The 24,636-nt window shown below is 43.8% G+C and overlaps 1 protein-coding gene and 1 long non-coding RNA gene across 3 annotated transcripts in view; both read right to left on the reverse strand.

Moving 5' to 3' along the window:
* WDR36 (WD repeat domain 36) overlaps positions 1–14,544 on the reverse strand; it is a 31,229-nt gene extending 16,685 nt beyond the window's left edge. For both annotated transcript variants that reach the window (XM_056325119.1, XM_056325118.1), the window contains exons 1-11: positions 14,357–14,544; positions 13,186–13,213; positions 10,880–10,980; positions 10,277–10,394; positions 9,249–9,381; positions 7,518–7,572; positions 6,564–6,696; positions 4,823–4,998; positions 4,138–4,258; positions 2,052–2,117; positions 991–1,074 (exon numbers count right to left, since the gene is read on the reverse strand). In XM_056325119.1, coding sequence (XP_056181094.1) covers positions 991–1,074; positions 2,052–2,117; positions 4,138–4,258; positions 4,823–4,998; positions 6,564–6,696; positions 7,518–7,572; positions 9,249–9,381; positions 10,277–10,394; positions 10,880–10,980; positions 13,186–13,213; positions 14,357–14,503 — 1,162 coding nt within the window. In that variant the 5' untranslated portion in view covers positions 14,504–14,544. The remainder of the gene's footprint in view (positions 1–990; positions 1,075–2,051; positions 2,118–4,137; positions 4,259–4,822; positions 4,999–6,563; positions 6,697–7,517; positions 7,573–9,248; positions 9,382–10,276; positions 10,395–10,879; positions 10,981–13,185; positions 13,214–14,356) is intronic.
* A 164-nt stretch (positions 14,545–14,708) lies between these two features.
* On the reverse strand, positions 14,709–16,158 carry LOC130142764 (uncharacterized). The gene is made up of 3 exons (XR_008819500.1): positions 15,811–16,158; positions 15,400–15,540; positions 14,709–15,286 (listed from the first exon to the last, which is right to left on the reverse strand). It is a non-coding gene; the product is annotated as an uncharacterized LOC130142764 (long non-coding RNA).
* Between the last annotated feature and the right edge of the window lie 8,478 nt (positions 16,159–24,636).

Consider the following 24,636-nt stretch of genomic DNA (forward strand, 5'->3'; position numbering starts at 1 on the left):
TGAGGATCTAAATAATGAGCAAGTTCACTTTTTTCCCTGGAATTTATACATAAAAAACCCTGAGAGCTTGAAATTGGGTATTTCTAGAACTTGAAAAGAATAAAACAACCAGATACAAACTGGTTCAATTCACCAAAGACAATATAGGCAAAGAGAAATAATTCTAATTAAAATGTACTTAAGTAGATGTTTTCTTATGTCTCCAAAACACATTTCAGGTAGTTCTACTACCTTATATCAATCAGGCAGGTCTAATATTAATTTCAGAAGTACATCGAGGTATATATATATATACACACACACGAACATGCGCAGCAAGTGTGTACAAATTGTCTGTATCACTGATGTCTGCAAATACACATACCATATGTAGGCAAAATGACTACACAAAATTGTAAATCCAAACCTTTCAACATATGAAACAATCAGCCATTCTCAGAAGACAAAAGAATAGCTACCCTTAAGAGGAGGTCATTAATTTAAAGAAACACGTTTTGGTGAAGCAAAGATAACTGCAATTCTGCTTCAAGAAGTTAGGTACACTATTTGCATACTGAATTACAAATGAATAGAGTAATTGAAATTTGACTTTGAGAAGTGGCTCAAAGGCACTGAGGAATCAAAAATCAACCACAACAATAACTAAGATTCCTCAGCTAACACACACACACACCCCCCATCACAATTGCTGGTTCTCCAGTCTGGAATAATATGCACACCAGAAGATTCTGGCTCCCGTGCTGGAGATTTTCAAGCAAAGAGCAAATTAAACAAAGACATTTGAAATAAAATGCTCTTTTTTGAAGTAACAGGAAAATTTACCAAGTAAAATGTCATTTTAAACTGTCACTCAAGAGCTCATGAAGGGCCACATAATCTCAACCATCTCATCTTGATATAGCAAGAGTTTTCAAAACAGTACAGTCTTGAGGGTTAAAAGACAAAACAAAGACATGATGACCTCTGTAAGGTATCTCAAAGACTACTTACCTGAAGCAAAGACTGTAATTGGTGGAAGTGCCATTGTATCAAGCTTAAGACCTTTCTTTTTTGATTTCTTTTTGTTAATTGAACCTTAACAAAAAAAAAAAAAAAAAAAAAGTGTCTCAATCTCATGGCTAGATCTGAGAATAATGGTTTAAAAGGATTGTTTTACTAAATGTAAAGTTCCTATTAAATTTGGAAAAATTTGGCTTACATTAACACAGCATTTCTGTTATCTAGGGTTTGAAGAGCTAAGAACACTAATAGTTTTTCTTATCAAAATTCACATGATACTGAGCAAATCCCTAGCCTATTACATTCACAGAGGTACTACTCAACCCATTTGTTCTGGGATCTTATGCCAACATCCTGAGGCAGGATGTCTCCCCATCACAGCTACAACCATGGTCACACAGATGTGACTATATAAAGCAGTACCTGACACTCAGCCCTTTCAACAATCAAAGAGTCAGGAATTTCAAATTCATGACCAAAGGATATATATAATAAATTCATCTACATCTTTCTAATCAAATCTATCTAAAAACATGCTTATCAATATATAAAGATATTTTAAAAATATTTATTTTAGTCTTTATGAGCCTGGCTCTCTGAACTGTACAAGAAAGTGTCCCTTTAACCATGGCATTGTGTGGAACATATGCCTTTTAAATAAAATTCTACTTTAATTCAAAAGTCAAGTCAAGAAATACGAATTAACTAATAATTCAGTAAATTGAATAGAAAGCAAATGGGGTAAAAAGTTGTAATTACACATGCTGAAATGTCAACTGCTGTGTTACACATTTTTAATATAAAAATCACGCCCAACATTTTCTGCAGTGAAATAACCTACACTGCAAGGCTACAGAAATTACTTCTCTTATGTACTAACAAAACTTTATATACATCAGGAAGGACTGAGTTTGCAGAACGACCGAGGTGCATAGTTTTCATACAACAGTAAAAAGTGACAATAAGGCCTACTTAACGTTTTATCTCCTGCTTACATAAATACTTTTCAGGGTTTTTTTCACCAATATTTGTACTGCCACTGAAATACTCACCACGTCCTAAACTTTTATTGAACTTTTCATGCACTGTTGAAAAAGACTGCAATGTTCCATCTTGACCTGACAAAATATTAGCAGAGAGCAGTGAAGGGCAAAATAACCACAAGTTATCTGAGCAAGAAAAGCAGAAGACAAGTACTAAGAAACCTCAAACACCATAATAAAAGTGTTTACTAAAAATTCTGGTCCAAGAAAAAAACCCAAACAGATACACAATAAACAGTGGAACTAATAGAGCCTGATTTTCTGTGGCCTATGTCCTATTCCTACTACTTTGCCCCACACATGATCAGAATGGCCCCTTTTTTATGGGTATCTTCTCTATGTTTAATTCCTGTCCCCTTCCATTGTCCACCATGATTATCTAGCTGTTCCCTCACCAACTACAATATTCCTTTCTTTATCCTTTGTCTAACACATACATGCTGTGGTTGGTTAAGAACTATACCTAAGTTAGCCAGTAAGCTAACCCAAACAACAATAGTAAAAGCCAAGTTGTCCATCTTTCCTGTAAACCAGCACAGTAAAGGGACTTCCCTCCTGTACCCAGTGACCAATGTTCACAGAACTGATACAAATCTCATTTCATTTAATAGAGAGACAGAAGACACAAATTTGAAACTAGGAAACAAGTCCACTTGGTGACAGAGATGTGGACAAGGTGGAACTTGAAACTAACAGAAAATTAATGCATGTAAAATTAAAGGCACTGAGATGACTTTTAAGAATCACAAAAAATGTTTACTATGCCAACCAAGGAAACAGAAAATTTGTCAAAGTGAAATTAAAGAATCTGAAAGACAACTGAACAATTATGGTATTTAAGCAACCTTTCCGTGCTGCTATGATACAGAAGTAAGGCAGGATGTATATACCGGCAACGGGGACAAATGTTACACAGGATGGAAGCCAGCAACACTGGTGAAATTATCCGAAGTTATTTTGTGGATGTGCCTGTTTTAAGGAAACCAGCGGCACTGGAACAGCACCCCACAGCATTGCTACCTCCTTTCTGTTGCACAAAGTTTTACCACTGGTTCAGAAAGCAATGTAAAAGGTCAGTCTCCTTACACTGCAGATACTTTATATCTCAAAGCTTGAGACACTTTCACTTCAGTGGTAGCCTCTGTGCCTTCCATGTTTCTTAGTTAACAAAGCAGTAAACTGCAAAAGCAATGTGAGGATTTGTTAGACAACTCTTGATGTTACTATGGTTCATCTGGTGTGAGCTGACTTACTGTCAAGTAACTAGTTGAATGATCTGCAAGAGATTTTAGCGCAGGTGGTTTTAGCATGTATTAGATATGTAGTGTAATGTTTTCAAACATTGCCTACATAGACAATTCCATTATTTCAGCGTAATTAAACATTAAGTGAAAAGGCTCTATTATTCCATTACCGAAGTGTTCTGGGCCACAAAACAGTTCGATCTACCACTTCATTTCCTAAGGAGTCTATTTACAGATTTTAAAATATGCTAGTTTCTAAGGAAGGGTCATCACTTAGGCATTTTTACACTTTCAGACTATTACCAAGCAACTTTGTGAATATATGTATTACAGACACAATGAGGCTGTAACAAATTATGAAGACACTGCAACCCACAAAGCTTCCTCAAACTAGGCTGTAACAAATTATGAAGACACAGCAACCCACAAAGCTTCCTCAAACTAGTGGGAAGAGTGGAGTGGCTCCTCTAGTTACTAAATGCATTATGCTGCCCAAGCACAACAGAATCTCCCTAGTTGTTAACAGGTTTTCATTTTGTCCAGCTAATAGCTGGAGATAACGAAACAATACTTGTTCAAACACATAAATATGGATGACAAAAGCATCTCCTAAGTGGTGGCAAGCAGAAAAGCTTATCAGCCTACCGATGGATATAGATTCTTCTAGGGAAATCATTAAACAGTTTGATACAGTAATGAATGACGCTTTCACTTTCTACGTTTCATAAGTACACATACTAACACATGAAATATAATCTATTGTATTAATAAAACAAAGACAGCACTCTGGTCTGCAGGTTTTCTTTATTACAGCAGGAAATTAAACTAAAGAGAAGAATGAGAATTCATACCTGCACTAAGAATTTGTTCTCCATTTTGCCCATGGTATCTGATTTTTGTTGGGGGTGCACTATGTCCCATTCGGCTTCTCAGTACACGTCCTGTACCACCAGGTCCATCAAAAATCCACACCTACCTCCCAAAAAGCAAGCAGAAAAACAAAGCTGGTAAACACTGCCCTGCCATTAATTACACCTCTTGGCAGTGGAACAAGTATAGCTGGGAGCTGGTCCAGCAAAATTCATACATTGGCTTTCATCCTTGAACCTAAAACTATGGGTTTCCACCACAGCAGCTGATCGTTTCCTGCTGTTCATTCTGCCCCTCCACCAAAGGTGAATGGCATCAGAAGTCAGGCAGCACAAAGGACACTTACGAACAGCAACTGCTCATGACCTAGAACATTACAGAAATAGATCAAGATTTAAGACAGGGCAGCAGGATATAACCTGTGGTTCTGGAAAAGCGGATCCAAAGCTTTGCCCCTCAAGGCTACCATGAAGCAGTAAATGAAGCAATGACATCACAGCAGCAAACCCTTAAACTGCCCCAATACAGACCAGCTCGGGGCCAGCAACTTCAGTAACCTGATAACTGCTATTTCAATCCAAACTAAACGTTTATACTTTAGAGGACTGCAAAAGAAAAAAAAAAAACCAACCATAACGGCAGATAGCAGCAGCTGTAGTAACTTACCCGTATAGCGTTATCAGCACCATTAGTAATAAGAAGTGGCTCTCCAGGGACAAACGACATACCAGCTATTGCTGTCGAATGGGCATCTTGCATCTGACACATTAGTTTCTTCTCTTCTAGATCCCACAAAGCAATGTGTCCGACTGGGCTACCAGCTGCCATTACAGGGTGTCCGTCTGCTCAAAAAAAAAAAAAAAAAAAAAAAAAAAAAAAAAAATCAAAAAAAGAAGTTCAAAAAGGTTTTGTGTACTGATAATAAAATCAGGATTTTCTCATATCAGATAACAACAAATATATCTAAATACAGCAGCTGATGCTAAACGTTTTGCTTGAAAGCACAAGACACACTGTACCTGTACCATTTTCAGAAGTTACTTTATACCCCAGATTCTTCCCCAAACTTACTAGCCTTTAAATTTCAAGATGTGAGAGATACTGTATCACCACTCTAGAAGTTATCAGTCCTTTTTATAAATCCTCTTAAGTTTTTGGCTCAACAGCTTGCAAAAATAAATTCCAGAAGTTGATCACTGTTTAGTCAATGATTCTAAGCAATAATTAAAACCTCAATTCACAGGATTTCTGATTTTGTTCTATTTGCTCTACCCTGTCTGATATTAAGATCATCATAACTTCTAAAAACATACCACATACATTAAAGTAAGTCGGTTGAATTTGATGATGTCAAAGGTCTTTTCTAATGTCAATGACTCTATGATTTTAAGATAAAACTCCACTGAATGTCCTGGATAATTGGCAACTAATCTTTCCACTTCATCAAAAGGAAAAGCCAGTACTCAATTTGGAATTATACACGTCATAGGTAACTAAATCAGACAGGCCTAGGGTATTCTTTTTGGGTAAAGCTTCACAGATAGGGAAATTTGCCAAGTTCATTTTAACTCAAATGAAAAGCACTTTACTCAAACACTAAAATAAGTAAATGAGTTCAAAATAACCAGGTTATATTTACACTAAATTTCATAACTATAAAGACAGGAAGAGAGAGCTATTACAGAACATCCAAAAGCCACACATTCAAGTCGGCAATGGAAGTTATTTAACCTAACAGACCAATATTCTCAGTTAAACAGCTGACACAAAAAGGCACTACTTCCACTTCTCACAAGTCTTTCCACAAGCATCTCCACTAGGATTCTGCCTCAACAGGGTCTGCATCAATCTATATTCTGTTAAGATTTGCAAGTTTGTCTATTCAAATGAGAGATTAGATTCAGTATCAACAGCTCTGTAGGCAGGATCAACATTAAAGTAACTAGCTTTAGTAATCAGTAACTGCTTGTTAAAAAAAAAAAAAGCTATGAATAAAAACAGTGCTTCCCAGTAACATCCATTCAGTACTCACCCAACTATAAACATTCCAACTTCATTTTAGAGGGGGAAGACAGTGCTGACAGGTAGCTTTAGATACCAACTTATAGTGTACTGATTATTCTGCACTAACTCTGGTAACTGTGTACTGTTAGCTCTTGGCACATTGTAAACAAACTGTCTTACTCTTCACTGAAAAAGGAGTACTGTATCTCACACTTCCTGTGCACTGAGCCAGTATGCAAAAAAATGCTACAAAACAGCCAGTATCATGAAGATGCATGATCTACTTTACTTTTCTAGATTATCTGCAACCTTTCAGAACTAAAACTCTCAGCCCAAATTTTGATTCTGAAATGTTTTATCAAAACATATTTTTCTACCTTCCACTAAAAATGCTAAGACTTACCTGTACGAAAAGATATTGCTGTGATGGGACCCCAGTCTTGTTGAAATTTCATCAGAGTTTCATTGAATTTAATATTATGAACAACTATATGACCAGATACAAGACCGACTGCAACAACATCCACTGCTGGAGCCTGAAATAAAAATTGAACAACTGAAATGAAAAAGGAAAAAATTTTTCCTACACTACTAATACCACGCCAATGTATCTAAGTCTAGAATAAATAGTAAAGAAACAAGTAAGGCCTCCCACATGAGATCTTCTGTCTATAGTACCTTAATGCATGACTAAACATCTGATCTAAACAAAAAATGGGAGATGCAAGATTTTGCACTTAAGTCTCCACTAGATGAAACAATTCTGTTTCTAGAAGCTGGAACTTCTTTTAAAAACACCCCACCTCAAGTTTTCAGTAGTCCTGGTAGACATATACCTGCCGCACATCCTCATATTTACAAGTTTTACCCAGGACAACTACAGCCCATTTTCAAAGCTGTCAATGCTACCAGTAAGTTCTACTTAATTTTTATCTCTACAAAAATACAGCAAATACAATGAGAAAAATCTTTCCTTGAATCAGCAAAATCTGTATTTTATTAACATCCAAAGCAAAATAAATTTAGCAAACAACCACAATAAGTTACACAATACACATGCGTCCTGCAAACAGACTGTTTCTGTGAATTCCATTACATCATTCAGTGATTAAAGACTGCAGATGTAATGAACACAAACCAGCCAAGATACTAAATGCAACAGAACTAGGACTAGAGGAAGGGCAGAGATTAAGCCTTCAAGTCTACCTCTCTTCAATGTCTAATATGCTCAAGAGAGGGTTATTAAAATTACCTGAAAGAACACAAGTCATCTTTACTGCTGTAATTCTAAACAATGATACTTTGCACGCTATTCTTGACCAGTCATATAAGAAAATAAGATGCTAAAAATACTAACTTGTTCAAGAGTTGTGACTGCTAAATGCCATCCTGGAAACGAGTATAAGAGTTTGCTGGAAAACAACACACAAAACACGTAAGTTAGTTTACCCTTAGGGATTTTCCACAACAAAATGGCTGCTTTATATGCACTTGCACAGAAAAGTACATCAGCTTTCTGTCCCTGCAAATCAGTTAGAAGGGAAAAAAACTCCATGATAATACCAAGTAAGGTTAAGAATACAACTTATGGTTAATTTTTATTGAAAAAGTTAGTGTCATGCATTAATACTGCAAGGGTGACATAATTACATAACAGAAATAAGGAGAAGACCCCTTCTATGTCAGCTGCTCCCCTTGAGTTTCTGCTCTGAACAAATCTCTTCACAATTCTTAACATCAATAAGAAAATTCAGTCTTGGTCCAACTTTTAATAAAAACAAATCTTTCATTTGCAGAGTAATTTCCTTAAATGAAGATACTAACACATATTACTAACACACCCCATACTGTTTCTTTCAGAAATGGTAACAGCCAAAATGTGAAGCAAGACTGTTCATCGACAAGGCAGTCATGCAGTACATTCCAGGTGAAATTATGAAGACAGTACTTAAGCACAGACATGATTAAAAAACTATTCCATCACCACAGACATAGGTTGCCATTCTTGAATGACTGCTAGCAGCCATGTGTTACCACCCCTCCTTTTCTTCCCAGAGACCATCAAACTTTCCCCTCAGTTCTTCCAATTTACTTGTCTAATTTTGCCCATACCTATCTACAAAATTATCTATGTAGGGAACAGTCAAAAATATATTCCTTAACCCAGAAACATTGCTTAAAGTGCAGTTACAGTCCCATAAGTTTTTACACAATCATAAGAGAAGCCAAGCCATCTAAGCAAGACTTTTTGTCATCTAGGATGTACTGCACCTCAGATGCTGTGACAGGCGTTGAAGAGACATCAGTACTACGAGACATTTACTTTTCTATATTTTTAGGTTATTCGTACTTCCTGATTTACATAGCATATACAGCATCTCCAATACATTAGATTATGAAACAAAAGAACCCTAGCAGTGATACCACTAAAAGTATACAGCAATTATTAGAATGAAACACTGACCTACACAAGCTGAGTTAACACCTACTTGCAGCAGGCACATTAAAATGCAGGGAAGTTACTGTAGCTGTAACTTTCACAAGTTAGAAAAGGAGCTGATTGCAGTAGGCATGAAATACTGCCATTATGGATGGTGCTCTACTGGGACATGCTCAGATACAACTACATGTCTACACATCTCTTATTTGAGTATAAGGATCAAATACTAGGAATTACCTCCACACTACCTGCCAGCACTTCTTGGAACCACAACAACCAAAAAATTAAGCTTGGAAGACAGGAGGCAGAAGGCCTGAACATGCATTTACTACTATTTTAATTATTTTCATGGGAAAGCTATGTGATTCCAAGAAATAAAAAAAAAACCCAAACAAAACTGTAATTAAGAAAAAATCCCGGACAATTCCTGACATTTTACAGGTTGAATAGACAATACACAACTTGAAAGTCATCAGCATTCAGGGAGCAGCAGCATTCTTTGTTCCTGGAGACAGACCAACAGAAAAGTTGTGCCAAAGGTTTCAGTAAAAGACTCCATGTTCAAAACCTACTTTACTTAAAAGTATTATTTATTGCTTATCAAACTACTTGGAACATGAAGTGTATCCAAGTTATTAAAAATCTTACTTGGATCTTATATTCCATAGTTGCAAGCTCCCTTGTTCACTCCCAAGGAGAATTTTATTCAAATAGGTGCTGGGATGCAGAATTGCTGAAACTGCAAAAGTGGCCTTATCAAAATCCACTTGAAGATACTCCTCTGCAAAAAAGTAAGAAAAATTTTAGCATGCCTATCCCTACAAATCTGCAGGCTTGTTATTCCTTGGCAAATGTAAAGGTAGAACTGATGTTTACTCTGTACAAATCCCATAACCAGTGTTTCTTGCATTAAAGGATTAGCTAATGTGTAACAGGACAGGCTAAACTTCTTTACATTATAACATCTGTTGGCTTGAAGGTATATTTTTTTTCCCTATAAGCCTACCTAGTACAACAGTGCTGGCAAAACCATAGTGATTTATATCTTTCTGAAGGATTCCTGCTCCTGCCTGAGCAAAACAACTCATTGGATTAGCATGCCTTTTGTTTGTTATAGCAACTTCAAATCTCTAAAGCCTGTCTACAGCCACTTTCAAGATCCCGCATTTAGGGAATTACATTGGTCAAACCAATGAGAATGCTTTCTAAAGAAAAAAATTCAGGGCACTGAAGCACGATTTTGTAAGGCACTTTATAATGGCATGAGAAGATGCTGACATAAACAAAGTATTTTTCCTAAGAATTTAGTCTCACCCAGACTGGTAAATATCAAGGAACTACAGGATTTCAGAGATGGTGCCAAAGATGCTGTACCACCGTCTTCACCAGAAAATGGAACACTGAAATGCAATTTCCGTATCAGCATATCTCTCTACACTATATGGAATCTGACTGGGTCTCTGCATGTGGTGCAGGATCCATTCATGAAAAATTACTGCAGGATTAGGACTTCACATTACAGTTTGAAGATTATACAGTTAAGGATTTTTTTTCTTAAGAGTAAGCTATTTCTGAACATGTGTATTTTAAAAAAACTTTTTAAAAAATTACTGAATGTTTACAATTCCTATAAAGTAGCAGCTATCCTATCAAGCAGTAACAGAAGTGTTGCTTGCCTTCTAATTGTATATTCCAAACAATAAGAACATTATCAACATCCACAGAGATGACATGATCACCAAAAGGCTGCAGAAGGTGTATCCTTGCCTTGTGACCTTCATAGGTATGCACCACCTATAAGTTCAAAATAAAAATGTTTTCAATATAACCTCTTCAGGTAGGATATCATATTAACATAACACAGCTAACACATCAGCAACAAGTTTAAATAAAATACATGGAAAGGCCATACAACTAAGTGGAATATAAATTTTCTCTGATAATTTAAAACTGTTGTAAAAATACTTTAACTAAATATTTTTAATTACTTGATTTAATGTCAATTTATTTCATTTATGTGAAATAACAATTTTCTTATGTTTAGGTAACTACATTGTTATTATAATTAATATATAAAACACAGGTCAGCTATTACAGAATTTGCTCTTACATTCTCCTATTTTAAGCTCTTTATTCCTCCTTCCACAGGTTTTGCTTCCCTAAAATTGAAACTACTGAACATCTACAGAAATAGACATTTGTAGGAAATTATCAGTCTTGAAAACACAAACATACACAACTGTGTTGTACTACTAAGTAATAATTAAACTAATAAAAACCTCTTTGTTCCTGGCAAAAGCATGGAGAATATTGTCATATGAAGCAAATATCAACATGCGGTCTGCAGCCAAACATGTAATCTCTCTTGGCAAAGCATTACCTGTTAATCAAACAAAAGAAAAGTTCAAGTTTCAGGTTCATAACACAAGAGAAAGCCTGACAGTCTTTTATTTATTTATTTTGCCAGGTGACCCACTGAGAAAGCTCTCTTGTTGAATGTTGTTGAATTTCTTGGAGAAACACACACACATTTCAAATGATTGCAACTATTACCATAAATAACATCACACCAGTAACAACATAACATCAGACTGACAGATCACATGGTGGTTCTTTTGAAAAACACGTAACAATAAATTACTGAATTATTACTGTAGGTGAAGGCACATGTTAGCTTCATGAAGGCTTATAAAGAATTTATCCCAACATTAACACTTACGAAGACTGTCAGAGCCCCTGAGGCCACTGGACTGGAAACATGATACATCAAAAGTCACAGCATTAGCAATGCCTATTAGGTTAAGCCATGCTGCAGACCTGGAAGCTAGTAATACACTCCTGTACCTGTCTCCTGATTACAGCTAAAGACATCAGGAATTCACCCTCTAAGAATCCATCTCACTCCCCACCTTGTGACTGGTTTAGGAAGAGTACTATGAGATCTGTTACTTAACTAGCTCAAACTGTAAAAGCATCCAAGCTCCAGATCACATTGGGAGGCTGTTGGTCTGGTCCCAAGTGGTACAAAATTGAAATGAAAAAAAAAATACTCTAGGGAAAAATACTCTCAATTTAGGGAAATATAAAAATGCAAATCAAGGTGCTTAATGATTGCACAGGAAAACACCAGTCTCCATGGGAGTGCATCTACGATACAAATTTACATCAACGCACAGCAGCAACTTCAATAGGACGAATTAAACTAAGAACATAAAAAAGGCTGCACTTAATGAGAGGTTTCATTTGTTTGAACACATCAGACATCTTCCCATAGATCCTCTGAAGTGACTTAGGCCTGCAATCAGGTTACAGAGAGCTGGTACTCCGCATGAGCTGTGTGGAAGTCTGCTTAGGCCAAGACAGTTTTAAGCACACCCCAATTAGAAAGTTCAGAGAACCAACCTCTCAAACTGCTATCTGTGGTTGTTGCCCCTTGTTACTCTGCCTACTACCATCACCACCGATTTAGCCTTGCCATCCTTATAACTGCCCTTCAGGTAACAGGCTGCCTCTAGGTCACCCCACATCTGTCCCTTTGCAAGACTAAAATCCAGTTCTCATGCTGTGTGCTGCAGGCCCCTGGCACACCCCAGTTCCTCAGCATCGCTCCTGAAAGAGGAGCAGTGGGAGGAGGCCAACCACTAACTGCGTATCAGGTATGGCCTCACCAACACCAAGCCCAGGAGGGTAACAGCTTTCCCGGATCTGCTGGCCACATTCCTAATGCAGCTCAGTACACAGCTTGCCTTATTCAGTTACTGCATTGTTGGTCCATGCTCAACCTGGCACCAGCACAGCCCCAGCTCCTTTTTAGCAGGATGCCACACAGCCAGTCAGTTCCCAGCTTGTTCCGTACCAGGTGCAGGATTCTGCACTTGCCCTTGCTGAACTGGGCGAGGTTTCTGTTGGCCCAGGCCTAGTGTATTGCAACACCTCCCCAGACTGAAGCTCTGCCACTCCGGGTGTGAGCTACTGCTCCTAACATTGTATCTTCTGCAAATTTTTACTAGGAGCGCATGTGCCTCATCACCCAGGCTGTCGGTGAAGGTGCTGAATATGAACAACATAGGCACTGCTGTTGACACCTAGGGCACTATGCTTTGTTGCCAACCGAATGTCAAGCCACCAACTCATTTCCTTTGTATCCAGCAGTCCAGCCAATTTTTAACACTCCCTGAAGACTTTTGGTCCCATCCATACCTGTTCTGTTCTTGTGATTATTTTCCTCCTGTAACACAACCTTCTAATAACCACAAAACCAACAAAAAAAAAGGTATCTGGAATTAACAGCTTTCTTCACTGCTCAGTCCTTAAAGCCTAAGGGTGCTCTTGTAAGAGCAAGATGACAAGAACAGGAGGTTCACAAGGTATATCCCTAACAGAACTAAATTACAGCTGCAACAGCAGTCTCATTCCCAAATTGTTATCCCATATTTCTGAGACGCCGTTCAACCTACTTAAGTGCAAATATTAATACATATAATTAATTTTCCATTTTTTAGTTGAGAATCAAGTGCAGATGTCAGATGCATTAAAAAAAAAAAAACACACAAAAAACCGGAATGAACAATCTGTGTATACTTACTCACAGCCACAATACCAAGTTTCTTCACCTGCAATGTAAATGTTAAAGACATTTTTAGTAACTGGTTGCATTTGTTATAAACAGAAATTCAAAACTGTAGGAAACAACCCAGGTGAGATAAGGAATTTGCATGCCTCACAAGACAGAAAAGTTATTCCTCTTAGTTTACAACAATATCTACAGGAAAGCCCACAGTGGGTCTAAAGGAAGGGAACAATATATCTGTCAAAAGACGATACTACAAGAGTAAATTGTGCCTCTTAATATATTTTATCCTAAAGCACAGGAAGCTAAGTGCATGTTTAGACACTTGGCAGCGCTTGGCCAACTTTTTTTCCACATCACCTCTGCTTCTACTTTATTTCCACTACAATCACACTATGTTATTTTTTTATCTCTGTTCACGTAGAATTTGCTTCAGTTACTGTCATCTGTGCCTAGTGATGATGACTACTATTTTAGTTCAGCATCTGTGGACAAGGCTGACAGGAGCAAACCGTAAAAAAACACCATAAATGTACAAGATCTACTGCTGTCTGCAGTCTGCTGCTCGCTGTAATCACTCGATTCAGTTCTGCTTTGTTACTGCTTCTATACACTGAAGATGCCTTTATCGTACAGCAAGAGGTGAGACATTATCAGAAGCTTATATCTTGCAGAACAGAATTACGCTCCTCTGCTCCCACACAGAAGTCTTAATACGATCTAGGGGACTGCTCCCCAAAATTGTCGCTCTCAAACGCTAAACCACAGCTACGGAAACCGCGGGGGAGCTCTGGTTTGTCTGGCAGCGAAGGAAAAGCTTGAGCATCTGGGCGCTCGGCTGCCTGGATGCGCCCCGCCTGCCACGGCGCACTGTGGCTGGCCAGCGGTGCCCCCACGGCCGAACGGCCCGTTCCGGCCCGCAGACCCCGCCGCCTCCTTTCCTCCAGCCGCCCGCCGGCGAGCAGCCCCGCCTGCCGCCGAGGCCTGCGCTACAGGGGCGCCACGGCCCCTCACAGGCCCCCGCCTCACGGCGGCGAGGGCCGGGGTGAGGGGGGCCGGGGTGAGTGGGGGAAGGGTCGTGGCGCGGCCCGCCTCTGCCCCGCGCCCGCCCCGGCCTCCCTCAGGCCCAACGGCGGCCAGGCCCGGCGGGGGCATGCAACAGGGTGGCCGGCGGCCAGGCACTCACGTTGTAGGTGTGGACGCTGCGCCCGACGGCGGTGGCCAGATAGAACTCGCGGTGGCGGCCATGGTAGCGCAGGACGTGCGGGACGTGCCCGCTGAAGCGGCCGAGCACGCGGAACCCGGCGAACAGCCCGCCGCCCTCACGCGCCATCGCTGCCCCACGCGCACGCCGTGCGCCCGCAGGAAGCGCCCCCCACCGCTTCCGGCCAGCCCGGCCGGCGCTCCGCCCCCTGACGCCGCCGCGCGCCGCCGAAAACGGTCCCTGCGGCGGGCAGAGTTCCGCTGCCGGGGCGGTCGGCGCTGCCCGGCCGCCCTGCTGCGGCCCCGCGGCGGACGCGGCTACTCCCGGCGCGGCGCGGCGCAGCGAGGAGGGGAGTGTCCGCGCCAGGCAGGCCCCCCACCCGAGGGCCCCGGGCACGCAGAGAGCCGTCACCCGCGACCGCCCCCACACAGGCTCCCTAAAGCCACCACCGCGCGACTTTACCTTTTATTCTGCGGGGGGATCGCCCCCGCCCCCCGTTCCCCTCAGGCAGAAGCGGCCGGCCCCGGCGCTGGCCGCGGGGAAGACCCGCCGCAGAGCCCGCACAGCGCCCGATGCACCGGCCTCCGACGGCGCAACCCGGACACCCGCGCGAACCACCTCTGTACTTAAGACGGTCACTGCTTGTTGGTTTATTTTTAATAAATTATATAGGGCGGGACACCCCCCCCCCCAAAAAAAAAAAACAACCCAACAACAACAACCCGCAGGATGACTTCATTGCGATGGCGGGCAATAAATATCCAGCAAAGTCCGGCGGCGAAGAAAAAAAATGACAAGCCACCCCCCAGAAGCCACCTATCCCAAATTGATGTAGCTTCTCCACACCGCCATCAGCTCCCGGGCCTTGCTCTCGTCGCACGGGCCTCGGCTCGCCTCCCCGGCGGCAGCGCCCTGCCACCGCACACGCGTTAGCGTCCCGCCGCCGGCCGCGGTGGAGCTCCCGGCGCTGCCCCGGGCCTCCCCGCGGCAGGGCAGGGCAGCCCCGGCCCCGGCCCCGCACCCACCTGTGGCGGCCGGTAGCCGGGGCAGTGTCGCAGCACGATGTGGAGGGTGCTCCGCCACAGCGACGGCCGCTGCCCGCAGCCCCGCGCCCTCTCCAGGAAGCACTCCAGCAGCCGGGCCGCCCGCTCTGCCCGCCGGGCGCCCTGCGGGAGACGGCCGGTCACCACCCCGGCCCCGCCGGAGCCGCCAGCCCGCGATCCCGGCTCCCTTCAGCGCTTCCCCACGCACCCTTAAAAAAAGGCTGCCCGCCCACCCCTTTGACCCCCATCCCTGCACCCCTCTCCCTACACCCCTCTCCCCGCTTCCCACTGTTTGTCCCTCTCCCCCCCCCCCCCCCTTTTCCCCCTTTCCCCTCTCTTTTCACGCTCCCCCCACCATTTTTATTTTTTTTTTTCATGGAAAGGGAATGCCACCTAGCCGCCGGGGGATGCGTGCACCCGGGCGAACCTCGGACTGCTGCGGACCCGCCGGCGGGGAGAGCGCGTCCTCGCAGGTGTGAAAATCGAGTTGTAGCTCCTGGAGGGAAACAACAACAGGGGATGCTCGTTAACGCCACGGCCCCCGGCGTCGCCGTCTCCGGCTGCCAGCCCGCCTCCAACACCCCATCATAAACGTCCCCAGCGCCCCAGTGCGCCGCCACCCGTCGCCCTCGGGGCCGCGCGGGGCACGGGCGGCTGCGGGAGCCGTGCGGGGCGGTGCCGCTCCGCCCGAGCCAGCGGCGGGGCTGCCCGCACCGTGCGCCGTCCCGACAGCCGCCTGGTCTTTCCGCTAAGCGCCGGCTGCGCGTGTGAACCATCCGAGTAACTGCTAAACCGCTTATCACCTTTGGAACCGTGACACCATCCTCAGCGTCGGTGAACCATTACACAAGCGACTTTCAGTCCTACGGGTGTGCAAGGCGCCGGGAAGAGTCGGGTAGCGCTCTGGCAGCAGCCGCCCGGGCTCCTGCTCTCCGTCCCTGCCAGTCCCAGCTTCAGCGAAGCACATTTTAGGAAGGTCCCCGGAGGAGAGTAGGAGAAAACTTCCCCGTCCTGTTTCACAGGCACAGGTTTACTAAACTAGCCAACTCCCGGCTTGCTAATCGAGATTTTCACAAAGTAGCTGCCGGCGGTCAAAGGTAAAATCGTGGAGGCAATGCCGTCCCGACAGTTTCCCTCCGATGCCACCAGAGAAACCACCAACCTCATTTTTAAAGGTCCTGTGTGGATCCAAACCGTTTAGGAGATCCTCTTGTATCTCGTCGTGGTTACAGAGGCTGAAATTGTAGGGGGATGCCCGCGGTAAGTCGGCGATCTGAAGAAAGATGATCAAGCCACAAAAGACTGTATAAGAAAAAGCCAAAGGTTAATTCTCCTGCACCGCTACGTGACCCTACAAGCCATGGAGGGCAGATCTGAAGACAGGGATGCTGGTGCTTCGGGAGCACTAGAAGAGAACTGTCTGGTTACCCTTATGATTATCCATGGTGTCTTTAGACGTTGTTTATCTCGTGCTGGGCTTCGGATCGTTGCTGGCTTCATATATGTACCTGTACGCCTACGGAAATGAAGGTTTCCAATTCCATAACTGGGGCTTATTTGGACGTCTCATGCACCTCTTTCCAGAAGTGCAAATAAATAATTATTCAGACTTGAAGCTGTGTCACTGACTTAAAAAGAAACCCGGCATAATCAAAAGCGGTATCCAAACCTAAACCAAAACAAATGGAAGCAAGAAAAACCCCAAACAAAACACCTCCAAAACAGCTAATCTTGGAAGAAAAAAGTGTGAATAGCCCTCCCCATGACTGTGTGGGATACACCTTCAGCACGAGCTATTGCTGTAACGCGTTTTTTCTCTCAAAGGCAAGGCAAGGCGCTTCAGGGCACCTGCAGAGGGACTGCCTGGGGTGGACGCTCGTACCCTCCATACCCAGGTCGCAGGGGCATCTCTAGTGCATCGTTTTAACACCCTAGCGCAGGAGCTGGTGGACAGCGGTCACCACTGTCCCTGTGCCACCTACAGATTTTTCCTGGTGAACGTTTCACCTTACAAACGACTTTTCCCGGAGAGCCCCTTTGCTTGCGCAGGCTGAGGGGAGCGCAGATGAGGGGCACTTGCTCTGCCGTGGGGACAGCCTAGCTGACAGGGCAGCCGGCTGTCCCGGGCACCGGGGACCGGGATGCCCGGGACATCGGGGAAGGCTGGCCAAAGGAGGCACGGCCCCGCTGACTCCCTCGCCCCGAGGAGCACCTGGAGCCCTTTCTCCGAGGGCGGCCGGCGCCGACTCCTCTGCCACGGCCCCCCCTCCGGGTATTCCCTGATCCCGCGAAAGTGTTTCACGATGTGCGCCCGGTAGCCGCTGTGGAAGCCCCGGGGGCGCGGCCCGGCGGGGGCGCGGGGCTCGCACTGCGGAGCCCAGCCCAGCTGCGCCGCCCGTCCCGCAGCGACACGGCTGTGCAGGCTTTTAAGCTCAGCCTCAGGCCAGTTCCAGAGAGTGCTCGTGTTCGTTTTTAGGGAACGCTTCCCCGGCATGAGTCAGCAGGGAAACCCGGGAGGACTGCCCCCGTCGTGGCTTTTTCGGCCGCCTGAGCTGGGGACGAGCCAAAGCAGGTGAGTCAACACACCGTGCCTGTCCGCTTGAGTGGGTTCTCTCGCCCCCTGCTGGTCGCTCCCTTCTCTCCCTCTTTTTTCCTTCCCCTCCTCCGCCTGCCCGGGGTTCGCAGCGGCGCGGCGGGAGGTGCCCGGCCCGGGCGGCGCTTCCCTGGCTTCAGCTCTGGGAGCTCCCGGCCGCTCGTCCCGAGTGTGGCAGCAGCCCTCTGACCGTGTTGTGTGTGTGTGTAGGGATAGAAATCTAATTCCAGTCAAACCCGACGTTTTAAATTCGACGCCTTAAAAGCTGTTGGACTGATTGGGTTGCAGTTGCGGAGCAGGTGCACCGCGCTATAGCCGGGCTCGGGCAGCCCTTTGCGCTTACGGTGTTACCGGGGTGCCTCCCCGCATCGCGCTCTCAGTGTCGCCTAACAAACCAGCAACATCACAGTTTCCCAAAGAATGTCTCGTTCTCGTATTCCAAAAGCTGTTGGGGTTTTCTTAATTTACAAAGCTGTGTGCCTTCATCTTCTTTATCTTTCTCCAGGGCTTTTTCAAGTTGCTGACAGGCTTCATAACAATTAGTGAGTTAATAAAGATACATAAAGTTAATAAGCAGCTTTGCGTTTCTCATTTCAAAGGTGCACCCCTGCATAAAGGAAGACACTTCAGGTGAGTTTTACTGTACCAGCATAACTGGTTTTTTTTGTTGTTGTTGTTTTTTTTTTTTTTTTTTTTTTTACTGAAAACCAGCATAACTGATGAAAAGCCTATTCCTGACATGAATTCAGTGTAATACTGATCCGAGGAAGTGAATAGTTCTAAGAATAGTGAATACTTAAAGAGAGGTGTTTATTTGTCCGTACTAAACAGGACATAGTAATCCTGAGTATAGGTAAAGAGTACAACTTTCTAAATGCAAATAAACACTGGATCAAAATTCTTTCCTATCACTGTTAATATGCACATGTTTTTACTTTTGAAGTTGTGTCTCTGAATTTAGCAGTAGAACAAAGTTGCATCAGACACTGGCAATTATAATGAGAGCAGCAAATGAAAAATGTGTTTTTTAAAGGCAGCAGAAATGACATGGCTATAGAAGACAATTGAACATTCAAAACACGCTTGTAAATAAGTTCAAATGAAAGATTATTAAGAAAAAAGAAAAGCATTCACTAACTACAATCACTTTTTTGTATGTGAAGAGTTCTCTGAACAAACAGTACCTGTTAACAACTTTCCTAGTCTCTAATTTCTACCCAGCATCAACCTCAGAAATGGCAAATTACAATGAATATGTTTTAAAGTTTGCTTTCTATTTTAACTTCTTCAGAGATACAGGTTCAATTATTGACATATGTGTCAGAGAGGCAGGAAGGGGAAAAAAGAGGAATTTAGAAAAATCTGTCCATTTTTATAACCATAGCAATTAAAAACTCTTAACTTTGCTTCAGCCGTAAGAATGTTGAGGCCTCACTTCTGACAGCAGCTTTTGACCTGAGCTGTTGGCCAGATTTGAGGGATTTGGAAGTGGTATCTGTTAAAAGAAATAACTCGTGACAAGAGGGATTTTTCTGATGGAGCTTTATACCCATAGTGCATCTACTTTCTCCCCTAATCCCTGCTGCCTGGTTGCCTTGATGACCTCACCTTTGTGACTGTGCTTGTGCAGCAAAAATACAGGATTGAGAAACAGCTGTTGCTGTTTTGCTGCAGGTTGAGACAATATCTGTGCCGGTGGGATTGCTGCCAGCCCTTACGGCGGGAGGAAGACTTCGAAGCCAATAAGAAGTCACTGACTTTGGTAGACATTCCTGATCAATATTATATTATTAGTGATATATTTTTTCAGTTTGCTTGTATTTGCTGAGACACTTTTTGATTGTTAAGCCTTGGTATAGGTAGCTGAAAAGCAAACCTTATGGGTTTGTTGTTGGTTTTTTTTTTTTGTACACATGAGCAATACATTCCTTCCTAAAATACCACATTGCTACGGAAATGCCATCATATCCAGGATGTTTAGCGTAATTATACTTTGGATATGTAGGATCTGGGAATTTCTTAAATTATGAAATTTGTACTTGGAAAAGAGAGGTGGGGGGAGACAGTGATTACGTGAGGGAAGCTGGGGAGGTGGGAAGAAACTATGCTGGTGGCTGAGGACATGCACTGTGTATGTCACAGCCCCAGTGCCCAGCACAGGGTGCCCCAGGGTGAGGCAGAAGCACACAGCCTGTCCGTGACCTGCCCACCCCTCCCAGCAGGCACAAGCGCAGGAAATCTTCCATCTGCCTGGACAAACATTGCTCAGGTTTCCATTCTCATGGATCAGGCCGAGCGAGGCTGAAGAGTTCCCTGCTGGTCCCTCTGCAGGTGCAGAAGGCACTGCATGCCTCTGTGGTGCCCAGCACCATCTACTCGCTGGTGACAGTACCCAGCCAGCTAACCAAAAATACCCTGCCTGTAGCAGCTTGGGTGTGCGAATGTCACCACCAAGAAACCAGTACTTAAGCAAAGATGAAGATAATGTCAGAGATACCCTTCATGCACAAAGCATGTGTTAAAAGCTCGGTGACCTTACATTTTTAAACACATTTTTTTTAAATTTTTATTTCAGAACATGATGTAGAAGGTTTTTTTGAGTATCATAATTTCCAACATAATGGAAATTCAAACTGTTGGCCACATTTTTTTCCACATTTCCATCTGATGCCTGGACCCTGCTCTTCCTAGTCCCAGACACTCAAGCCTGGCTGGTTGTCCCTACATGTGTTTAGGAGCTTACCTTCTTGCATATAGGCAGCAGCAGAATGCTGGTGATGACCTTCAAATGCCACTTGGAAGAGGTGTGTATATCCCCCTAAGGAGCGCCTGAAGCTGACTGGAGGCTGGCAACCAAAGAAACAGCACTGAGAGAGTGTAGCTGCCAATTGCCTTCACTACTCTTCAGCTTCCCCCAGAGATCAAAAGACATGTCAGCAAAACACAGGAGTAAGTCTACATTATTGGAAAAAAATAATCTAAAAATCTTTTGATCTAACAGGCTATTATGATGTTATTAGTTTGGGTAGCTGCTGACTAGACCATCAGCACATCAACAGGACTCAAGCATGTGGATCCTGAGATGAATACAGAACACCTTTCTCCCAAAACTCCCAATGCTGGTGGCTTCTATGTGGCATGTAGAACTCCTCAGGTTTGAACACTAAGTCCCACAACATCAACAGCTGGTACATCCTTTCTTTCAAGAACTTCATACAGATCTTAACAGTATTCTCAGGACTATTTGTTTCTAAAATTATCTTCCTGGCTCTTTAGGAAAGTGAACACCCATCAGGAAGAGAAGCTTCAGCACCAGAAGCCAGACTAACAGTCACATTGATTTGGCAGGATCCAGACTGTTAGCTGAGGTCCTTTCCATCCAGGACTACTAATCGTAGCAGTGGGGATCTGCTATTGTCTGTACAGATCAGCTGGTAGAAGGAAGAAAATACACATTCCCAGGAGGATTCACACTGATTCATTGCCAAAAGAAGTAAGACTGCAAAGACTCAGCACACCTGCAGTTAATATTAAGGCCATTAAGGGATGGCAGTCTCTGGATTAAACACTGTTGTCCCCGCTGCCCTACCCACTGCCATCCCCTGTTCTCTTGCCATCTCCATTTCATCTGTCCAAGGACCTTCTGACTCACATCTCCAATGTCAGTCATGGAATCTTTTAGTCTTCTATTCTTATCCAGTACTGACCATTTTCTAAGTCCACCCTTAAATGCTTAGTTTTAAGGTTTTTATCTTTCCTAGGTAGAGAAGAGTCTATCTGCTGTTAAATTGCTCCCTTGTTTTCTTCTATTCCTCATCTTTTCAGATCCCATGAGTATTCTATATTTGCGCTTCCATGCACTTTGTAGCTTACTTTAACTTCATGCAGTGATATTATAAAATGTTTCTAAACATTTCAGTTGCATACTATTTAACAGGAACATAGCCAGACAAACCTACCATGAATTTGACATTATCAGTATAATCAAAGTACTGTAAGGAAAAACATAAGTTTGTAAGATTTTTTTCTTACAGGTATCACCAAAGTAAATGATTTAAATCACATGTGACTGAATGAGATGATAAACTCTAAACTAAGCAGTAATAATACTGAGATATTGCATTCACTATAGGGAGCAATGTAGGCTTATTACAAACAGCTTGCCACAAAATGGTTTCTTATCTTGCTATTCCTGACTGAAGCACAGTGTTGACAAGCTTGTGCCTTTGTGCTGTTTTGGTAAAAGTTTGGAGCAGGTCTAGCCAGTGCTGGAAGGTTCAGATCAAAACAGGATTATGCTGTTGTATTTTCAGGGCTGCAGAAATTACCAGAATTAAACTTCTTCAGAATCACTTGATCTATTTCATACCCAACTACAATATGCTTTACTTTTTATTGGAAGAACCTGGCATTTAGCTACATTTTGTCTCCCTCTACTCTCAAAAAGAGCAAAGTGCCAAAAATCTGCTCTATGTAAATAATGCTTAATTATATTTTGCCAGGAAAGATTGCCATGTAGAGTAATGGACAGCTGTAGTACAGCCTCAGGGAAAGCAAAAGGAAATTCCTGCTAACTAGAACCAAGCAGATATCTGACTCTCACTTCACTCCCGGTTTAAAGTACCTTCACTCAGATCTGCAGTCCTCAGTGCTGCTGCTTAGCTGTTGCATATCCCAGGGATACTCACTCCCTATAGGAAGCCCTCTACCCATCAGTCTTCGTTAATAACATCCCAAGTAATGCCAGGGACTCCTTGCTTCTTCTAATAGTCTACCTTACAGGACACTGTTTTGGACTGCCCTACTTGTCAGCCTGGGATAGCTGGAGGAATGTCTGTGCTGCAAGCACAGCAGTTTGTTGATTTGTTCCTGTGCTCATGGCTCCTTCCCTCGCCAGCCCAACAGCAGAGAGAGGCAGGCTGGCTGTCCCGAACCTGGGGAGGGCAGTGGTGTTTGCCACCTGCCCGGGAGCCCTGAGCAGCGGTGTGAGGAGCTGCTTCCTCTCCTCCAGAGGTGATGACTTCTTTAGCATCACTCCCAGGAGGACTGGAGCCTGGAAATGGAGCTTTTGCCTCCTGACAGAATGCCCCCACCCCTCCTGCTGGTCCTTCTTTCACTAGCTGGCCTGGTAGCATGCTCCAAGATACATATAGCCCAAAAGCCACCTGAGTATTACATTGATAAAGTGACCTGTAGCTTGTGTGAGGCTAAGAAAGCTGGAGAAGCCCTAATTTCTATGTGATTATTTTCAGGTGTTTCTGTGTTTTCTAACACATCAACGACCCTTATGCCTTTGCTGCTGTGTGGATCTCTGTCCTCTGTCTCCACTGAGATGGCTAAGGTGCTGCGCACATTAGTGCAGGGACATTTCAAATGCACTCCAGTGTACTCAGCACAGTGTAGAGCACATCAAAGGACCTCTCTGGAGCACTGTCCCTCTAATATTGGTGTGCCACCCCCACACTTACCTCTAAGTGAGCCTAGTTTTATCCCTTTCCCCTTTGAGACAGGCATTCCCCATCTGTTGCCAGCAGGCCTGGTGTCATGGTCTGACCCATGATCAAAAAGCCCAACATTCTGCTGGTGACACCAGTCATGGAGCCAGGTATTGATCTGCTGGGTTTATCCTGTTTCTTTCCTCATCATTCCATGCAACTGGAAGGCTAAAGGAGAATGCCACTTGGGCTTCTGATCCCTTAACGAGTTGACCCTAGGCACTGAAGTCTTTCTTGATCGCCTTTGGACTTATTGCAACTTCATCACTGCCTACATGAAAAATCAATAACGGATAGTAACCCAAGGGCAGTACCAGCACAGTGAGTTTTCTTGTCATGTTTACCCTGGGCCCTGGGGAGGCAGCTGATACTTGAAGATATTCAAAAGGCATCTGGACACAGTCATGGGTAAGAGGACACAGGTGGCCGTGCTGGAGCAGAGAGGTTGGACTAGATGTCATTCAGATGTCCCTGACAGCTTCAGTCATTTTGAAACTCTGCACACCCTGAAAATGGTGAATTCTTCTGAGTTCGTGACATGCTAGTGTATGTCTTTTTGACTGATTTTGGTAGTTGTCATCTTAGTCTGGACTACAACACAGACCTAAAACCTGATGCTTCACTTTGGCAGAGAGATGAAAAGCACCTGAGCTATCCACCTAGGCTGTCAAGAATGGGACAGAGGAATGAGTCCTACCTAAGCCCTAAAGTAGGTCCTAGTTGAGGGGGGCCAAAGTGTCCAACCTTTTTTGGTTTAAGTATTTACCCGACTCACTCAGGTGTCCCCACCTGAACAGCACATTAAAACTGTCTGCTGCCTCTTCACGCTCTGCACTCCTCCAGCATCAGTGCTGGCCTGATTAGCAAGCTCTGTTCAACTGCTTTGCGAGTCAGCCTAATAAACCAGGCTGCCTCAAGACCAGTGAAGAACTTCAACCCCTCTTTCCAGTTTTGGGCTGGTGGCCGGCTTTAACCCCAGCTTCCCTAGCACGCTTCTGAGCACACCTCCAAGTCAGCATTAAACATCTAAAGGAATCTGAGCTTTAAAACAGGGAGCTTGGTTTCTTGGACTGCCCTTAGGTAATACTTAATACCAGGCAACTGAATTACTCTCTCAGGAGCAAGCATATA

Source organism: Falco biarmicus, chromosome Z (assembly GCF_023638135.1).
Source record: "Falco biarmicus isolate bFalBia1 chromosome Z, bFalBia1.pri, whole genome shotgun sequence".
Lineage (NCBI taxonomy): Eukaryota > Metazoa > Chordata > Aves > Falconiformes > Falconidae > Falco > Falco biarmicus.